Genomic DNA, 21,277 nt, shown 5'->3' with positions numbered 1-21,277 from the left:
GAAACAAATAATTTCAACCCATCTGTATGATTTTGTAATAGTGTATATATATCATGGTTCAGTGATATATAATTTAGTTGACTTATACAGAAGGTAAGGGGTATCTGCATTGAATTCGTGGTTGTATTACATACCTGAGCATAACAAGCTTCTTCTATGGCTAATCCTGTTACTAAATCGACCTGAGGATAAAAACATAATTCATTTCAGCAAGAATTACTTTTTAAAATATGGTATACTCAATATAAATATAAATTCAAATTTAATAACCTTATTCCAAAAGAACAGAATTCTTTGATGTAATACAGCAAATCAGAAGTATGACCAGCACGAGAAACTCTGGAACCAGGTTGCCTGGGTTCAAATTCTGACTCTATCATATGGGAGCTGTGTAACTTTAGTTACCCAGGTTATTTAACCTCTCTTGTCTCAGAGAGGTGTACCTGAACAAGGAGCTAATTACAGTTATCTACCAAATGAGGTTATTGTGAGGATCAAATGAGTTAATCTAGGTGAAGTCTTTATAAACTACATAAGCTATACATTGGGTTGGCACATAGTTAGGGTCATATAAGGTTTTTGCTATTAGCATTGTTACTATTTTTTTTTTTAGAGAATTTTTTTCTAATTAATTCATTTTATTTATTTTATTTTTGGCTGTGTTGAGCCTTCGTTGCTGCGCGTGGGCTTTCTCTAGCTGTGGCGAGCGGGGGCTACTCTTCGTTGTGGTGCGCGCGCTTCTCATTGCGATGGCTTCTCTTGTTGTGGAGCACGGGCTCTAGGCGCGTGGGCTTCAGTAGTTGTGGCACGTAGGCTTAGTAGTTGTGGCTCGTGGGCTCTAGAGCGCAGGCTCAGTAGTTATGGCGCACGGGCTTAGTTGCTCCACGGCATGTGGGATCTTCCTGGACCAGGGCTCGAACCCGTGTTCCCTGCATTGGCAGGCGGATTCTTAACCTCTGCACCACCAGGGAAGTTCCAGCATTGTTACTATTATGTAAGAATTTTTAAAAACCAAATACTTTGTAAATTTTTAAAAATGTATTTATTACTAACATATTTAACCTCTTTTTACTGCTGTGAAGGCCAGGAAAATATAGCGGCCTCTGGGTCTGCAAGGAAGAAGTATCTTTCTTCAAAATTCCTGTAATTAATTATCCAAAATACAACTGCTGTAATGAAAAGCCCAATGTAAATGGGTACCTGCATTGCTCCCTTGCCCTGCTTACTTCTCCCCTGTCCTGGGGCCTCCACTCCTTTGGAGCTCTCTCTCCAGAGTAACCCCAGGGCCCCCTGCAGGGTTTATGTGTGTCTCACTGCAGAAAGCACATCAAGAGGTTAAAGATGGTCTCCATCTTTAGGAGGAGCTTTGAGCCAGGAAGTTCTCCTTAGAACTTTTTTTTATAATATGATACTGGTGCTGAGAATACACAGAATGCCCTTTTCTTTTGGTTTTCTATGAACTACTAGCCAATAAATCTATTAACTCAATGGCATAAATAATAAGCATGTCATATGCTGCAGGGCATCAGTGAAATTACTGAATTCTGTGATTATGATACTGAAGCAACAACAGATATAAGCAGAATGCAATCACTGATGTAGCTAAAAAGAACCTCAGTAGCTTTCAGTAATCATAGCAGTGAAACAGCTATATTTTAGAATATTAAAAAATAATGGTTCATTTAAGTTAAATCTCCAATACCTATTCCAACAAGAAACTCAAACTTAAGGCACTCACCTCCATCCCTTGATTAATTGCTAATTTTGCCACTCTCATTGCAACAGGTCCCTAAAATTCAAATTAAAGAAACATATTTTAATTATTTATGCAAATCATGTTGTACATCTCAGTCAAATTCAGAAATTCCCTTTGCTGGATCCATGGCATAGAGGCAACAATGGCTGTAAGACAGTTGATGGAAATTTTATTTTAGGAGCCTGGCAAGGCCTTAAGTAAACAGCACTTGTAATCATCTATTGCACCAGCATGTTATGCAGATTTCACAGCATGCTGTGGCACAGCAAACTATATGCTTGGAGGTCGGCAGGTGGTAGGTGTCCCGTAGAGGGTTTTTCATTGTTCAGCAAATTTCCCTACAAGTTAAGTAGGAAAAAGAAAAGGAGATAAAGTGTTTGGCACAATAACACACCCATTAGTGGTTTGACAGAACCCTGGGCTGGAGATGAGGCTGACACTATTGATTAACATGGGATTCAGATATCATCTGTTTCAGGCAGTGGAGCTGTATCTTTCTTCCCTGGGCATCAATAACTAACCACGATGATGAAGTATTAGTAAAGATGCGTCCTCCAGGCAGTGCTCCCACATCACACAAAAGCTTCAAGTCCAAATAAGTCCTTCAGGATGTGTGAGGGTCACAGAGGAAAGAATTAGGAGTCCTCTGCGAGAAGGGACACATAACTTTGTCTTAGAAACCATAATCCTCCAGATGGAATTTAATTATTTGATCACATTTTAAATTCCTGAAAATTGTTTATTGGGTGATGAATTAGAATTCAATGGCATGTTTTAAAGCATCTTTTGAATTAAAATGCAAGAGGCTCTAAATAACAGGCACAACAAAGGACTCCAATAAGTGAATGGATAAATGTAGGATGGCACGAAAAATGCCATTTTTCGGTTATCTACTTTAACCTATCTAAATTCTCTTCCTAAATCACATGCTGATAAATCTTTTTCAGAGACTGCAATTTTCCGAGGCTTAGGCAAGTATCTTAGTTAGAATCCTTCCAGATGTGATTTGTATGTATGTTACACATACTAGTTTTTTTTTTCTTTCAAGATCATCAATTCATTTTTTTTTTAACAGAGTGCTCCTCTCCACAGGAAACTTATCCATTCACTTTTTAAAATTTTATTTATTTATTTATTTATTTATTTATTTATTTATGGCTGTGTTGGGTCTTCGTTTCTGTGCGAGGGCTTTCTCTAGTTGTGGCAAGCGGGGGCCATTCTTCATCGCGGTGCGCGGGCCTCTCACTATCGCGGCCTCTCTTGTTGCAGAGCACAGGCTCCAGACGCGCAGGCTCAGTAATTGTGGCTCACGGGCCTAGTTGCTCCGCGGCATGTGGGATCTTCCCAGACCAGGGCTCGAATCCGTGTCCCCTGCATTGGCAGGAAGATTCTCAACCACTGCGCCACCAGGGAAGCCCTTCCATTCACTTTTATTACCAGTTGACCCAGACAAGTGCTAGTCAAACTTGCATACGCACACAACTCCCCAAGCCCCTGGTTGAAATGGAGATGCAGATTCAGGGGTCTGGCATGCGCTGGGGATTCTGCACGTCTAACATGTTCCCCGCGGACGCCTGGACTGCTAGACCACAGACCACACTTTGGGCAGCAAGGTTTATAAAACTGGAGAAACAGGAAAGTGAAAATGCTATTAGATGTAACGCTTAATTAGTTTCTCTTTTAAAATATAAAACCAGTGCCTCTTCTTTATATACAAACTTTTTTCCTAAGATAGAAAAATGGAAGTAACATATAATACAGAAATCACCTAGAAATACTAATTTTATAGAAGCTTTCTAATTATTAAGAAGACTAATCATTTAGTAACAAGGTCTGTAAAAATGAAGATTATTCCACCTCAAATTCGTTTTGTAACTTTTGTATACAGTTTCACAGTTACACATTTTCCAAAGTCATTTGACATCTCCCTTCACCTGGGGAAAAATTAATTTCAGCAATTAATGTTCTCAGAGGCGTGTCCTTCAGATGAAAGAGACAATGAGTTCAGCCTGGTTTACCACGTGGTAGGGTGCAGCCAGATGTCAGGTTGGAGGTGGGGAGAAGGGGGCTCTCGGGCGGGGTGAGCTGTGGGCAGTGATGGCATTAACAGCACTGCAGTCACAGGAGAAAGAGCCAGTTCCCAGGAGTGAGATAAGGAACCTGAACCACAGAGGTGCCAGGGGGCTAATGAGCCACCTGGGCAGAGCTCTGGAACAGGGAGCTGAATGATCCCATCCAAGGATCAGGAGAGGCTGTGAATCTCAGAACTCGGGCGCTGCTTTTTTTTCTTAAATTAGTAAAAGTCTTTTCTACTTGCTCTCTCTCCATCAATTCAGAGTATAAGACTCTGTATTACCTCATATGGGGAATAAACTATATAAGGGCCCTGCCCTGGAAGAGCTTATAGCTCATAACTTAACTGAGAAGGACTGAAGTAGCATCAACAGCAGGCAGTGTGGTTTTAGAAACCAACTCAAATGAGAGGACCCGTCTGACAGCTCTCAGGGGACAGGTACATCACAGCAGACCTGGGCCTTGTCTTACAACAAAGAACTCCAAGGATGCCTCCTGAAACTGGATGCGAAACTCCAGACAAATGTGGAGGGTGCATGCATTTTTCTAGAGAGAGATTTCCCAAAAGGACCCACGGCCTTTGGTTACAAATACTGTTTGAGTTAGAGAGGAAGTAATTTTGACTCCAGAAGTTATAAAACTTTACACGCCATTAGGAATAAAGACAAGTCACTAACTGTTTACATAGCAAAAATCCTTTAATCCATGATTTCAGAAGAAAGGAATATTTGAAAAATACTCCTAAAAGAGTGAGAGAACCAAGAAACCCTTAATACAGGTCCCTCGATGCGCTGTTATTAATATTACTCATGAGGATTATGATCTGTGAGTAAATGTGCAGTGAGTCCCAGATTTGAAGTGTAATTGTGAGGAAGCATACTGTGCACAAAGGAGTTAAAACAATGCCTACATCACCATAAAAACAAACACAATAAGACACACAACTTGTGCTGTTCAAGCAGGTTATCTCAGGTTATGGGATCTCAATGAAAGCTCACTTGCCATAATTGACTCTGGGCTCCTTACTTGTGTTTCAGTTTGGGGGCAATCCAGTGTGACAGCCCATCCGTCACTGTTTCTCTTCATGTGTACAGTTCAGGTCAGAAGGGCTAGCTGGCGAACAACTTAAGTTGCTGGGAAGTTCTGTCCCACGTGATAAACATGTATGTGATATATTATCAACGTATGGCTACAATAGGGGCCTCAGATTATCTTCAAATCTTAATTTTAATTCTGAAGGCTCTTAATATTAATCTAGTCAATTTGTTATAAAGTTATCTAAAAAGAGTAAAAAAAGGAAATGCAATTAAAATACCTGAGGTAAAAACTCTCTTGCTAGGTCCAAGGCCTTTCTATAGGCAGCGTCCCCCTCCTGGTTCTGTTCCAGAACATGGCTGATCAAGCCCACTGCTTTGGCTGCTTGGCCATCGAGCACACGTGCAGAGAAGATGAGCTCTTTGGCCAGGGACATCCCAATGGCACGTGGCAGTCGCTGCGTGCCCCCTGCAGAGGGGGTGAGACAGAAAATGCAGGCAATGATTTGACACCCTTTCCTTTTAACATTTCAATGTTTCATTTCTTCTTTTATAAAAACAAACCAGGGCCAGAAGTTTATATGTCAAAATGAGTAACTGGAAAACTACTTCAAGACAGAATCTAATTTCTTAATTAGTTTATAAAATTATTAATACCCCAAAAGCACTTAAGAACCTTATATCATTAAGTGATCCTGACACTGACCATTACTTGCACCATGGCTGGTGTGTTCCTGAATCCAGTCCACAATCATTACCAAGTCAGGAACCACAGGGTGCACCGCAGTTGCAGGGGTCAGGGGCTGGTTGGGGGAAGGAGTTTTCTCTCCCTCAGCCAGTTCACCAGAGGAATGACAGGTCCATCAAGCTTGGCATTTCCCTTTCAGTTTAGATAAAACATCAAATTCTGAGCAATTCAACTCATGTGCTTTTGAAGACTCATTTACAGTAAATGAACCGTAAACTAATTTTAATTTAACGAAAATAAAAACAGATAATTACTCATGAAAATAGGCTTCGTCCCGGGGTTTTATTTTTCAGTGCAAGTACTAATCATCCCCTGATGCATTAATCCATTAGATCCATCTATCTGCTCACCCCAATATCTTTGAGTGAAGAGACTGGGATCTCAATAAATAGAAAGCTGGACAAAAGCAGGTAATATTCTGACTGGGAGCTTCAATTTCTACCAATAAGAATACGAAAACAGCTGCAAATCCTAAATCTTATCTTATAAGTCTTATCCTTAAAGTGGCGGCTGGACTGCCCAGGAGGCCAAGGAAAGGCTGACTGCGAAGGTTCAGAGGACAAAAAGCAAACTGATGGCCAAACATCTGAACAAGCTCACTGTGTTTCTCTGGCCCATAAAGTTTAAACTTTTTTTTCTGCACTAGTTACCAACATTTATAAACTGGGTGGGTGATTTCATATAAAAGCTAACTTGTACCTGGAAGTTAACTGTAGCTGCACCTTTTAGATGCAATGCACTCGAGTCTGCCACAGCCTCCACCACTTCCTGCTACTCCAGTACTACAGACTGAGAAGTTTTGATTTTCTTTAAGCAACATTAAAAGGCAGGCAAAATATACTCTTATTCACATCTCAACCAAAAGTGGGGGGGAGACAAGTTTCAAGAAAGCATATTTCCCTTCAATAATTAAGTATATTCCTACATGTTTAACAAACAAAGCACGCCAGCATTGAAGAACATAGCTTAGGATGCTATTATTAAGCAACCATGTTGAGAATGATGACGATGTTTTGAAAATATAGGTGATTAAAAAAAAAAAAGAAACAAAAATAAACCTCAAAAGGATTGACATTTTCAGTAGGGATCGTTTTTGAACATTAAATGAGTACTGCTTCTGTAAATTGCAGTTACTTATTGCTCACACAGCCCAAGCAGTTATAGATGGTAAGTTTAAAGGTATTTTACACAACGTGGCAACAAACGCGTGTGAAAAAATGAAGCACTGACAAATTTAAATCTAACTGTAAACAATGATATTGCTCAGTGTAGTAAAGATAGGTCTGAAAACTTACGGAACAAGTTATATGGAAAAGAAAAGTTATTTACAGTGTTTCCAATGGCAGCTGATTAGAACAGAGATATAAATAATACAACCCAGATAGCTGTATTTACTCATGGAGCTGATGAGGATTTTCATGAGACTAAAGTACTTACGGATATAGTATTCACGATAAGCACACGTTAGGAAATGATTCTCTGTTGTGTTCTGTGAAAAGTTTAATGTAGATTGGTCAAAATGAACAAATGTGACCCTCAACAGTCATTGTTAGTGCTGCACTTTTTATTCAAGGGAAACTCAATATTTTGCAAGTCCACTTAAGCCCATTCATCATATTATTTTGTTTATGGCATGATTCTCTCAAGGAATAAAGATTTTATAAATATTTAACAAAGGAACAGTCATGAAACTAACACCATGAAACAGAGCTGAATGGCACTGAACTCTAAGCTTTGATGGATGAAACGGATGCAAACCTAACTGTCTGCTGCAGGGCACGATGTGAGTGTGAGAGGCCTGGTGCTGAAGAGACCTTTCTGTTCTGTTGAAAACACTGCATCACAGGATCCAAGGAAAAATCCTCAACTTGGCTCATCAACTAACACTGCACCCAAGATTTGGCTTTTTTGGTTGACATCACAAGCTATCTACTCTAGGAACCTCATGTAAGTGCAATCATACAGTATTTGTCCTTCTGTATGATGGACAGAAGGTATGTGTCAGAACTTCTTCCCTTTGTAAGGCTGAATAATACTCCGTTATATGAATATGTTTTGTTTATTCATTCATCTATTGAGGAACACTTGGGCTGCTTCCATCTTTGGCTATGAGGAATAATACTGCTATGAATACGTGTACACAAATATCTCTTCAAGACTCTGCTTTCAATTCTTTTGAGTAGATAGCCAGAAGTGGAATTGCTGGAACATACAGTAAATGCATGTTTAATTTTTTTGAGAAAGAGCCACACTGTTTTCCATAGCAGCTTCACCATTTTATGCTCCCACCAACAGGGCACAAGTGTTCTAACTTCTCCACATTCTTACCAACACTTGTTACTTTTTGTTTTTTGATGGTAGCCATCCTAATGGGTGTGAAGTGGAATCTCATTGTGGTTTTTGATTTGCATTTCCCTAACAACTAGTGATGCTGAGCACCTTTTCATGTGCTTATTGACCATTTGTATATCTTCTTTTTAATTGGGTTGTTCTACTGTGGTTGAGTTGAAGGAGTTCTTTATATATTCTGGATATCAATTCCTTATCAGATACATGACTTGCAAATATTTTCTCCCAATTCATGGGTTACTTTTTCACTGTTGACAGTATCCTTTGAGGCATGCAAGTTTTTAATTTTGATGAAATCCAATTTATCTGTTTTTTCTTTTGCTGCCTTTGCTTTTGGTGTCATGGCCAAGAAATAATTGCCAAATCTAACGTCATAAGTTTTTCCACTGTTTTCTTCTAAGTTTTGTACTTTCAACTCTTACATTAAGGTATCTGATCCATTTCGAGGTGATTTTTGTATATAGTATAAGGTAAGGGTCCAACTTCACTCTCTTGCGGGCAGAAATCCAGTTTCCCTAACACTACCTGTCAAAAGGGGCATTCTTAAATAGTTACACAAATATGTGACTTAATTTGCTCATTCTTACCAAAACTTCATTTTTAGGAAACCTGTTGGTAAGAAATTATCTGGCCCACTTTCATATGCTGCATTCAGTTTGCAGAAATCAAAGACTGATAGTTCGGACTGTATTTTTACTTTACGGAAATAAAGGTAACTGACCCTTCACTAGCTCCAGGTATATAATTTCAACCTCTATAAAAATGATATGACCTGTTCAGTTTGCCTTTGTCAATTAATACTGATAGTGTGAGCAACGGGCCGTACAAATGGAAGTTACTGAACTGCAGTGCAATACGACACAAAAAACTAAATATGATTGATGTGGAATCTCAGACTTCTACAACCATCTCAGGAATAGTTACTCCAAACAGAAAATCTTTTTATGCCAACATTCTAGTCCAGTTTGGAAGTACTTCTGTTTATGCACAGCTATTTTCTATTATGAAATAAAGCAATTAGCTCATAAGGGAAGCAAGGTTCACTGTAGCATTGCATCCTGCAACCCGAGAGAAGAGATGTGCCACTGAGACCTGGTGTGGAAGAAAAGGCATCAGATATTTTAAGTTCCAAATACAAAAAGAAGTACTAGAGAGAATTTATTTCAATTCTTCTTTTATTAATTCTGAATACTAAATTCCAATATTAGCTTAGAGTTAGGTAAAAGTGAAGACAGTGTGTTGTACTTCTGTCGGTTGATTTTCTTACACCAGGCTTGCTTCTGTAGATCACACAACCTGCTTAGTTCCAATAGGGATTTGAGTTCAGGATCACTAAAGTGCCATCTCTAGATATAGTCTTGATGACTGGAGAAATTAAACAGTAGAACTAAAAATAGGGTTGTCCCCAGTGGAATTAAAATCATTCCACTCTGACAGCCGCCCTAATGTATTCAAAATCACACAGGTCTGAGACTCTATTCAAACTTACACACTGTCCATCCCAAGAGCTTCCAGCGTGGAGCCCTGACTCCTAGTTGGGCCCTGCTCTGAGACTCACAGAGTTTTAGTAACTTGCCCAAAGTCACAAAGTTAGGTTGTAGAAATAGGATCCAAACCTACCTCTGCCTGATTCTTATCTACTATGTGGTAAGACAGTAAAGAGCAACTTATGAAATAAGTTTGTAAGCTGCTTGATAAAAGGTATGGTATATGTAAGTAGGTACATAATATAAGTAGGCATATACATATATCAAATGTATCCAGAAAGTTGTCTCTGTGGGATCAGCTGATAGATGATGATCATTTTTTATTCATTTCGCCTGGCTGTATTTCAAAAATGTTCTGCAACAGTAATATGACACTGTAATAGGAATAAAAGTGCTACACTGTTTTTGAAGAGCACAGTACAAGGAGACAAAGAGCCAACCACTGGGTAAAAGCCTCCCAGGCCACTTCCTGCCTGTGTTCCCAGGAAATTCTCCAGGATCTGGGAAGCCTCAGCTCTCCTGGGTTGCAATGTCAACACTAAGGGACCATGGTATCAGGAGGTCATACACTCCCGTGACAATCCTGCAGGTACCCCACGGTACTACCAAATACGAGGAGAAGTATGAACGGAAGCTGAATCAGCTGTATTTCTGTCAGTTTCCAAAATAACTCACAAGGTTTCTGCTAAAATACAAGTAATTTAACCCTTTCCAGGGGCAGTAAATTCAGAGCATGTTTTGCTTCCACAAAAAAACTACTGTTGAGTCACTTCATCATCTACCAGAAAAAGGCATTCTGTGGTGTCCCATGAATCCTCATGAAGATCCATCAGAGTAATAAGCAGAAACAGCGTGCCAAAGCCACATTACTGTTATGAAGAGGAAGCATCTTGGACACTGACCCTTCCCTTTCTAATGTGGGAATGCTCAGAAAATGCCAGTTGTTTTCTAAGGCTTTTTGCTTTGGCTCTGTCATCAAGGAGATTCTGATTCGGTGGGCTCTGTTGACCCACTGCTATAAAACATGAGGTAGGAGATGATTCATTTTTAATGAGGCAACAGAATTTACATAACCAAGTGAATATGCGCCATTTCAGAATAGTCACCCCAAATGCTGTATACTTGTTATTCAGGACCATTTTGGAATTCCTCTTTTGGAACTCATTTCCAAAATGACACATTTATTCACTCATTCAAGTAGTTACTGCAGCTTCCTGTTCTGGGCAGATGGATACAGCTGTAAACTAAACAAACCCCTGCTCCCAGGAGCTGACATTCCTGTGGGGAAGCCCACAATAAGCAAATAAATACATACTGTTAGTTGGAGAGTAGAGTGTATCAGGGTGTGGTGTGTACACAGTCTAGACAGGATGGCCAAGGAGGGGCTCTGAGGAGGTGACACTAGAGCCAAGAACAAAAGGAACCAAGGAGTGGATACTGCACAGGTCTTGTGGGGACCGTGTCTGACTCACAGAGCAGCACAGGGAGACCAGAATGGCTGGAGCAGGCCCAGATCCCATAGGTCCCCTGGGCCTGGAAGGACCTACGGACTACTGTGAGGATGACAGAAAGCCACGGGGCATCTGAGAGCATCTTCTGAAAACAGTGGTGTAGGAACATCAATCACTAGTGAAGATTTGGGTTTGAGGACAAGCTATGGTCATTATGAGCCAAGAAGATGGAGGAGGTAGGTAGATGTTCATACTACTTGTGGCAGGGCTCCAACAGGCTCAAAGAGAAATTTCAGAACAACACATGCTTTCGATGCTTTCGATGAGCTGTCATGCTTTCGATGTCTGTCATGTTTCGGCTGCCCAACACCCACTGCCCCCATTAAAATCCTGGTCTTGCTTTTGGAGAACACTCCCCCACATACACCCTGCTGTATTCAGCCTGGGACAGTAAAGAATCCCTCCAGTGGAGACCAAGACCCTCCTTCTCTCTGCCCTGGAACAGCAGGGCAGGCGTCCGAGTCACGTTTGATCCACTGGATGTTACTTCTCAGGACTAGGAGTCCTGAATGGGTGATCTTGTAACATGGAGACTTTCCAAGCTTACAGGCAATGCAGGGGCAGTGGTGTGCCAACCTGATGATTCTTGTATTGTGTTCTTGCAATGGTGCACACTGTGTGTTTCCAGGGCTCCTAAGGTATAGTTTGGGCTCTAAGCCTTATTCTCTAGCCAGCTATTGATTCTGGGAACCTTGCAATAAATTTCCTCTTCATGTAGGGTAGCCAAAGTCAATTTCTACTGTGTGCTCTCCAATATCATGAATGATACAGTGACATACTAGGAGTTTTGTTTTTCTCTTTCAAAAATAGTTAGATGAAGCTGGATGGGAGTTTATTTGTTCTACTTTTCCCAGATAAAAATCCATTCATTCAATCTCTTAATTTATTGGTCAAGTGACCTAGTATGTGCCAGACGCTGTCTCAGGTGCTGAACAAACAGTAGTGAACCAGATAGGCCGTCCTAGACCTTACAAAGCGTACATCTTAGATAAAGAAAGGGAAGAACAAGAGCAATAAACAGGCACATGGACAAGAGAGAACTGAGGTTGTGGTGAGTGTTACGAAGAGAATTTAAGGCAGGGAAAAAGGTTCTGAGATAATCATAAGACGACTCATTTAGATTGGGTGGTTGGGGAGGCCCACGTCTGAATGCTAACAGGGCAGCGACACGAAGATCAGACAGAATGCCCAGTGATGAGATCAGCCATGCAAGGGCCCTAAGGGGAAGCCAAGCTTAGCACTGAGGAAGAGAAGGACGCCACTGTAGCTATGGGGAGAAGGCTGTGAGGGAAGTGGCAGAAGTGAAGTTGGAGAAGCAGGGTTCAGATCACACAGACACAGTGTAGTTTTACATCTTACTCTATGCGTTATGTAAAGACACTGGAGGGTTTTGAGTGGAAAGTGACATAATTCGATTTGTGTTTTAAAAGATCTTTTGTAAGGCTGGCAGAGAACAGATTGTAGGGGCAAGATCAAAGTGGGGTGCCCAGTTGGAGACTACTGCTGTCCTCCGAGTGAGGTATGATAGCAGCTTGGACTGAACTAGGGCAGCATAGGCAGGGAGAGGGGGAGGGATTTGGGGTGAGTGTCCAAAACTGCCAGTAAAATGGATGTAGGGAGAAAAGGAAATCAACCTAATGCCTACATTTCTGGTTAGAGTGTAATTAGTAAGCAGTGCTGTTTACTGACACTGGAAAAAGGAGGCAGCAGGGGTGCACTCTGGCCATGTTAAGGGTGGGGTGTCTTTTAGATACATAAATGGAGCAGTCGAGCATGTGACTGGATATGCAGTCTAATGTTTGTTAATAATCACTATCATACAGATGGCATTCAAAGCCAGGGGCCTGGATGTGATCACCTAGGGAGACTATTTAGATAGAATGGCGCAGAGGAGTCAGCAAGACGCTGAGAAGTGCCCACTGAAGTGAGTAAGGCAGCAGAAACGCAGGAGGAAGGTGATGCTCAGCTGGACACCTACCCCACCACTACTCCCCCAGCCTTCTTCCAGTGAAGTCAAGTCTGTAGGGGTCTTCTAGGAAAGACTTTCCTCACTGAAATAAAGACTCCCAGGAATAAACAGGCCTTCTCCCAGGAGGCTTCCATGTCTACTTGTGACACTTGGAGCAATGACAGCCACCTTGTGACCATAATGGAAGCCAGCAAGGGCAGAATCGTCAAACTAAAGATGGCACAGCAGAAAGACGTCACTAAGCTGCTGAACTTACCAATCCTGAGACTGCCCTATGCTGTGACTTCTTGTGATATTACACTGTATTTTCTTATTGCTTAGGCCTCCTGAAATACGGTTTCCTGTTATCTGTACCAAAAATGTCTGCAAGTGTAGATGGATTAAGGAAAGAGATCTGAACACACATTTTGGAGAGTAGAAAGCAAACACACTAGGGAAGTAATGGCAAGACTGCTGGGCAAAACTAGTTACACATTGGAGATTTGTGGCCATGAGATGATTAGCATGGTTTTTTCTAGAAACTCCTAGCCATTTGGGGGCAGGCACAGAGCAGGCATGTAAGCTGGAGCTTCACGAGACAAGTACAAGAAAAGACGAGGAGCTGGGCAATAGCAATAGTTGACACGTATTGTGCAGACACTATGTAATAACACCAGGTCAACTGTCCTAAGCACGTCATAGGTATTTAATTAGCTCATTTAATCCTTATAATTCCCCTATGAGGTAGGTGCAAAGGTAGTTAAGGTCATTTGTAAGTAAGTCATGTCACAAAAGACGATGAAATCTAAATTGGATGAGGAGAGGAAGGACTTGGCTGAGAGTGAAAATGTCCATGGATGTGATGATTCGATGAGGTCCAAAAAGAACTGGAAAGTTAGGATGTTGCAGAGTGACATGCAGGAATCTAGATTCAGAATGGAGCCATTACTGATGACGCTGAAATCTAGGGTACAACCATGAGAGTATTGGGCTAAGATAGATGGTAGGAGGTGAGTTAAGAGATAAATTGGGTCATGACAGGAGGAACAGCGAGAGTCACTGCTGCCACCTGATGAGCGTGGAAGTCAACAACAGCGTGCTGATGACGGAGCAAGCAGACCTGCAAATGGCTGGGGTTGGTTCACGTGCAAATCTAATTCTCTTTTTGGCACTCAAATTTGGGAAGCAGGTAGCTCTGAACCACTGTCTGAAGCCACAGACAAACTAACAGGATGAAAACACTCAAAATGGTGTCTGTCATATCTTTTGCATGTGATCTATCAATAATACAAAAATAAGTTTGTAACTACAGTTTTTAAATAGTTGATTCTTTCCCTTTATTTATTAATTTTCAAAATCAAAAGGCAGTTCCTTAGCATCCTCCAAAGGTGACCAAGAAATTTTTAATCTTTGAAAGCACCACAAAACTGACAACTTTTAACATAATTGAAGTATTAGACTCCACTGCAGTTTTTATCTTTATTGATGCTCAAACTACCCCATCTTTGGTCAGTGGGAACTTGCTCAGATTGGCTCTAGGGTCCTACTGACATGACCTTAACAGTCTTTGATAACTTGTTACCTGGTATCACAAAAATGTTCTAAGCTCAACTTGAGCATCTCCTCCCCAGACCTTGAATCAGTCACTTGCCCAGAGCCCTGATTCCTTTCAGTGGAGCTGCATTTAAAAATTTAACACTTCTACTCATATCGTGACCAAGCTTACCTAAAATAGCCATGATTTCATATGCATGTTCTGTGTATTCTTTTAATGATTTTGCATTGAGTTTCAAGATTTTGCTTCTTCAAACAAATGAGCATCAAGGAAGAGCATTAACAAATGAACATGGGAGTGAGTTCTCTGGTAGTCAGGAATTCGCTATGTAATGCTAACAGATCTTTAACATTTTCACTGTCCACTTTATTAAAGCCAGCCTCTTTAAAAAGAGCTTTAATTTTATTACTTTGATTTAACCACTTCCTTGATACCATTAGAAGTCAACCACAAAACCTGGGGGCCAGTTTTCTCAAGGCTGCACTTCTTGTGGAGTGTTTGCCATCGCATAGGGAATAAAACGGGCTCTATTATAATGGAAAAATGAAAGTGGGTGCTACCTCAAGTGGTTAAACTGTTTTAATCACGTAACAAAATGTTTTCATCTCTATGTATTATTTAGACAGAATGAAAATATATTTGAAATATCATATTCCATTTAAAAAAATTTCCATCATTTTAATCTATCATTTTGAGAAGGCATCAAGAACCATCGCTCCCCCCACCCTCCCCCCCAGGCAAGGTAATCCTCTCCTGGGATTATAGCACTTTTATTAAAATAAGCTTAAAGTAGCAACCTCTATATCAGCAGTGGCTTAAACACAGAAAGCCTGTTTTTGCCAGAGAAGACAAGAAAGGAAAACTATCTGGTCTCCTCCCACTCCTCTGTATTCCCTGCTGGCAACAATCTGGGACTGCCACCCTTCTCCTCCCAGACCAAAGTTCTAAACTGATTAAGCCAAGTACAGATGCTACTTTCCTTTTGCATATTTACATGTATTTAAATAATTTAAAGCAAGCTTTGACATTTCACAATCAATTATAATGTAATATGTAAATAACTGAACATAATTTATAGTTTTGGATTATAAATTATGTTTTAGTAATATGTACAAGGTAGAAAATTCCAAGTTTTTTTGTTTTTGTTTCTGGGTTTCCTTTTAGCTTTTGTATTTCCCTCCTCTTATGACTTCATGGAGAAAGAAGCCATGCTAATAAAGGGGGATGCTTACAACAAATACTTTAAGTTGGAAAGTTATATAGATACTGCATTCAGGGCATTTTGTTGATACAATTAGCAGTGATCTCTGACTCTTCTTAAGTAAATATCGCTTTTGATTATTTCTAAATCCCCTCTCATAAATAGGAAGTTCCACTTAAGGTTATATTTTCCTTGAATTGTGGAGGAAACATTACAGTAAAATGTTAACTTTGGATTAAAATGCCTGTTTCAACTGATTACTGTGGAACTCTGTCAGAGGGCTTTAGGCAAGAGCTTTCTTGACAGATCTGGGCTAGATGCTTACAAAACTGACTTCCTCTCACTTTTTCTAAGAAAGAGAAGTGTGCTATGTGAACAAACATGGCATGATTACTGGTCTCATAATAGATCATGTCACAATCATAAAAAAGCATAAAAATATCTATTCTTCAATTTGTGACCAATGTTTAAAGTGTTGTAATACTTTCTGTTTCCTGAGGCTTTTTACTTTTTAACCATGTTGCAAAACAATGAGAGCACACACACACACACACACACACACAGAGAGAGAGAGAGAAAACGAACAAGACAGGAATAAATGAGAAGGAAAACCTGACTGGCTAAACCCCAGCAGAACCTACCTAAAATACATCAGTTTGAGCTCTGCTTGGCTTATGCTAAAGGAGCACTTAGCAAAATCTTAAAAACTTCTTAAGAACTGGGGCATAGAAAGAAAAATTGTACATCAAACATTTTTTTTTTCCAGAGCAAATTAAGCTGACTAGCAACAAATTAAAGCCTTTGCGATATAGCTTTCATTAATATTTATTCTAGAAAGTTTTCTTGACTATTATCCCATTTTCTGTTAGAGAGACAGATTAAGAACAAAACTTTATTTTTAAATGTTTACATATACTTTTTACATCAAGTATCTGAAGCATTATTATATATTTTTTAACTTCCAAAGAATATATTGTTATATACTGCATGAAACAAAGTGCCTTACTTTTTAAAATGACTTGTCCGTTTTGGGCCACCCAATGTCCACCAACAGCGCTGCATGCTCCTCTGCCACTCTCTGCAGCTGCGGGGGTTCTGAACTCAAGTCCCCTGGTGGCTCCAAGGGGGTTGCTGGAGGCTTCCTTTACAGGAACCTCTCTCCCACCCCGGCATAGACAAGGGGTAGGCAAATGACTTAAGTCGGGCCAATCAAACTATCTCTTGCAACTTGGATCACGAATGGAGCAATGGAAGAATGGAGGAAATGGCTGGGTTCATCAACTCAAGCAAAGGCTTCCAGGCAAGCTTATCTAAAGTTGTGCTGCCAGATATAACTTTCTGTGATGATTCTGGGCTGTCCAACATGGGAGTCACTAGCCACACGTGGCTACTGAGCACCTGAAACATGACTAGCTTCAATTTTAAGTTTTAATTTTAGTTCATTTTAATCAATTGAAATTTAAATAGCACGTGTGGTCAGCAGTCACAGTACTGGATAGCCCAAGTATAGAGTTTCTTGCCCTTCAGCTTCTCCTGAGCTCATTTTTGGTTGCAATATTTGTTTCTGTTGCAAAACCAAAGAAACTTTGATACAATCTACGGTTCATTGCAACATGTACAGAGTCTTAGTGAGGCAGCTGAGGTGCAAGGTCTGCAGACTTCCCCACAGCTCACCTTTCCCGCAGGAAAAGAAGAGGCAGCACATGGCTAGTGAAAGACGTGTGTTCTACAGTCTAGGTAACCTCTGTCATGCCAAAATGAGCCAGAAACCAAATGATTCATCTGTTCTTACAATACTGCTGACCCGTATGCAAGAAAAGTGGGTATCACAAATGAGATTGTAACAGAGATATTGCTAACAGCCTTCAACATAAACCTATCCTAGGTTTGATTAAAGTTAAATATAGTAATTGCTCAGAGAAAATAAAACTAAAAGAAAGAAGTGATCCAATGAACTCTTCCGTATTTTGATTTCCAACTCGTGGCATACATTTATTAGACAATTTACTATTGCCACAGTAACAGAAATTTCCTACCTATAGTAAAAATTTTGTGCCATAATATGCCACTTATGCATGACTGTTCTATATGTAACATATTTTCCATTTTATCCCTAGTTATTTATATAAGTATGCTTTATATATTATATATGATAAATATATTATATTTGGTTTAGCCATAATAGTTATTTACAAGTATATCACAAGGATTATGACTAGGCTGGTTATCTCCTCCCTCTTGAGATTACTTATAAATATATGTATATAATCGTGATGTCAAATGAATATAAATACATATACATATATGTATATGTATATATGTGACAGCCTTAAAGAAAATTCTTGATTAACTTTCTTTAACACAGTGATATTTACTAAAAATACAATGTTTCACGTTTACCTCAGTGGATGAATCATGTAATATAAATTAAATCAAGTATAAATGAAATCAAATTTAACAGCTTGATATCTCTCAAACACTGAAAACAAACCAATTACGCAGTAACGTTCCCTAACCCAAATGGATGGTGACTATGGTAAAGCATAAACCAGGTAGTCTGCGTTTAAGAAGAAACAGTTTCATCATCTCTAATGATTAAATATGGACTGTATTAGTTATTTCATGTGCATTGCAAGTCACCTCAAAACTCAGTGGCTTAAAACTACAAACATTTACTCTTTCTATGGGCCAGCACTGGCTCTGGGTCCCTCGTGAGGCCGCAGTCCTCTGTTTCCAGGCTCATTCACTTGGTTGTTGGCAGATTCCCTTGGTTCCCTCTACATGAGCCATTCCACAGGGCTACCTTTTGACAAGGCAGGTGGCTCCGCCCAAAGTGCGTAATTCAAGAGAGAGAATGCACAAGATAGAAGCCACAGACTTCTAATAACCTACCTGAGAGGTGATTTCCCACCTCTTCTGCCATATTCTATTAGACAGAGGTGAGTCGAAATGCCCAGCCTTCACGAGGAGAGGAATCACACACAGCATGAACATTTAGAGGCTGCCTACCACAAGGTCTAAGATTGATTAAGCAACACACACTGTAAAAAGGTCATCTTTTCTTCTGCCCATCTTTCCTTTACCAAAAAGCAGTTTTTTTCCCAGAGCACATTCAGACTATTTCCCAAAACTTTAAAATCATCTTTCATTATTTCAAAATCAAGGAGATGAACAGAACATGTTAACCATTATCTTGAAAAAATAATGGGGGGGGGAGTAAGGAGAGTATAAAATGGAAGATGTTCCTTCTGTAAAGCTCACTCCATTAAAAACACAGTCTCTGCCAACTACGATCAGCAAAGAAAGTGACACCCACATATCAAAGGTATTTCTAGACTTTCTAAAAGGCACTGATTTAACTGATCAGCAAAAAGAGTGGACACTCTGTACTTCATAAAAATTGGACCCTGACATTTTCATTAAATGGGGGGGGGGAATCTAATAAATGGCTTAAGATCTTCAATATCCAGATGTTTTCTCTCTGGATAACAGGAAACTTCTGGACAAGTAAAGAAAAGTAGAAACTTATTGATAAAAGAAACAATATGTATAAATATTTGACTAAATGACTAAACAATGGAGTGAACATGAAGATCTGAATACTTTTGATTTTTCTTATCAAAAGCAGGTCACATGATAAACATTTGAAGATTCTGGCACAGCAGCACCATTATTTACTGAGAATTTACTATGTACTATGTAATTTAACAAATTATTTCTTATAATTTTTGCAAGAATCCTATGAGGCCACTACTATTAGTATTCTTATTTGATAAGTCAGGAAATCAGAGGATCAGAGAGGTAAAGTAACCAGCGGGTGTGAGTGAATTCGGTATGTCTGATTCTGCAGCCCACCTGCTTTTCCTAATGGCAAGCTACCTCCCCCTAGAAGAGACCAGATGCACAGCTCCTCAAATAGTTATCCTCTGGTAACGCAAGGCCTTGGTGGGAGTTAGTTAGCATAACAAGATAACTGGATAACTGGAACAAAAGGAGAAATGAACCCACTGGGTCTGGTATCAGAGGCAATGAACAATGGCAGAAAGCTTCAAATCAAAAGCACCACACAGTGGTCAATTCCCAGTGGGAAAATGCTGCTGAAGAGAAACCAATTACAACACAAGGGCCACAGGATGGAAGGCACACACACTTCTGCCATCCTTCCATTTTGGTGGCAGATCTTCCTCCCCCTCACTCTCTGCTCTCTGATACTGGCCTGTCTCTACTTTATCCTATGTTTTTTAGGGCTAGTGTTATGTAGGAAAAAGCCAGAGGCATAAAAGATGTGGAACTGACCACAAGGCACAAACCCTGAGATGAAGGTGCCTCGGCCAGTGTGGCCATGCCTCCACCCTGGCCCTTTCTGAGGTCTCCTGTAGGGAACAGCCCACTTTTTTTTTTTTTTTTTTTTAAACTGAACAGAAAAACAGCATAATGAGCAAAATAAATAAATAAAAAAAAAGATATTTCACAGTGGCTAAAACTATAATGACGAACTAACTAGCATTATTCCTCACTGGGAGAACCATGAAACATTTTGTGAAATGACAGTGTAAGATTTTATTATTTAGAGAACTAGTCAACAACTGTTTCATATTAAGAAAGTGGGATGAACCATTCTTCAGAGCATACCCAAGCAAGATGAAGCAACTCTAACTTACTGGAAACAAATTACTTTTACAAAATATATCCAACATCTAGTCAGTTTTTCATAATTTTAAGTCATGTCGCAAGAAAAACAGAAAACCTGTAAAAAAATAAATAACCTTCTCCCCACACCTGAAACAAAATAAAACAAACATATGCTATAAAACAACTAAAATCCCTCCCTAAATGAGGGACAGAAACCACCCACAACATATTATAATAACAGATATGTATTCACTCACGTCTATTGCTTTTTCATGTCCAGTAGGCTAATTTACAATTATCTGATATGTACTTTTTAAATGGTCACTATATAGGATCAATAGAACATCAATTAAAATAACAAATCTGTCATAATAAAATACTGGGGAACCCCCCAAACATTGGCCACCTGTAGACTTCTTGGTTACCCATCTTGCTCGTAGTTACTCAGCTTTTTCATAAATGAACAAAAACCTCAGCTGCAGTTTTAATAAACATATTTTTTACATATTAAGAGTTTCATATTTCAAACTACACTAAGGCACCGCTGGGTGTAAAATATATGTGAAATTAACTTGTCTAAAGGCTGACACTCCTTTCCTTCTTACCTGCATCTCACAACTAACTTCTTATGTGCACTGTTGAGTATGTGGGCAAATTACCAGGATGAGACAGGTTGGCCACTGCCCTTTACTCTTTCTGGCATGTCCTGATTACACGCCCACACATGGGAGGCTCCAGAGGCAACCTCTGTCCTCTCCCTGTTCTAGGAGAACACTTGAAGGGAACTTTCAGACAAAACAGGTTATTAACTGTTGCCATCCCAGCAAGAACAATAAAAGTTCTGTCACAACCACTATACAATACGTGGCTTATGTCAACAATGGATTGACAAAGGTGTTGTTCTGAAAAACTAAGTTTGAGATACAAATATTAAAATTAAGCCATACTGTCAGTATTTTAAATGAAAAACTCTATACACACTG

At 39.8% G+C, this 21,277-nt stretch overlaps 1 protein-coding gene across 4 annotated transcripts in view; it reads right to left on the bottom strand.

The window, feature by feature from the left end:
- Window positions 1-21,277, bottom strand: part of AUH (AU RNA binding methylglutaconyl-CoA hydratase) — a 176,101-nt gene that overhangs the window by 5,337 nt on the left and 149,487 nt on the right. For all 4 annotated transcript variants that reach the window (XM_061199374.1, XM_061199376.1, XM_061199375.1 and 1 more), the window contains 3 exons: window positions 5,145-5,332; window positions 1,739-1,789; window positions 135-182 (listed from right to left, as the gene is read on the bottom strand). In XM_061199374.1, the coding sequence (XP_061055357.1) occupies window positions 135-182; window positions 1,739-1,789; window positions 5,145-5,332 (287 nt within the window). The remainder of the gene's footprint in view (window positions 1-134; window positions 183-1,738; window positions 1,790-5,144; window positions 5,333-21,277) is intronic.

The sequence above is a fragment of the Eubalaena glacialis genome, chromosome 9 (genome assembly GCF_028564815.1).
Source record: "Eubalaena glacialis isolate mEubGla1 chromosome 9, mEubGla1.1.hap2.+ XY, whole genome shotgun sequence".
NCBI lineage: Eukaryota > Metazoa > Chordata > Mammalia > Artiodactyla > Balaenidae > Eubalaena > Eubalaena glacialis.
This window is presented reverse-complemented; position numbering and strand designations above follow the sequence as displayed.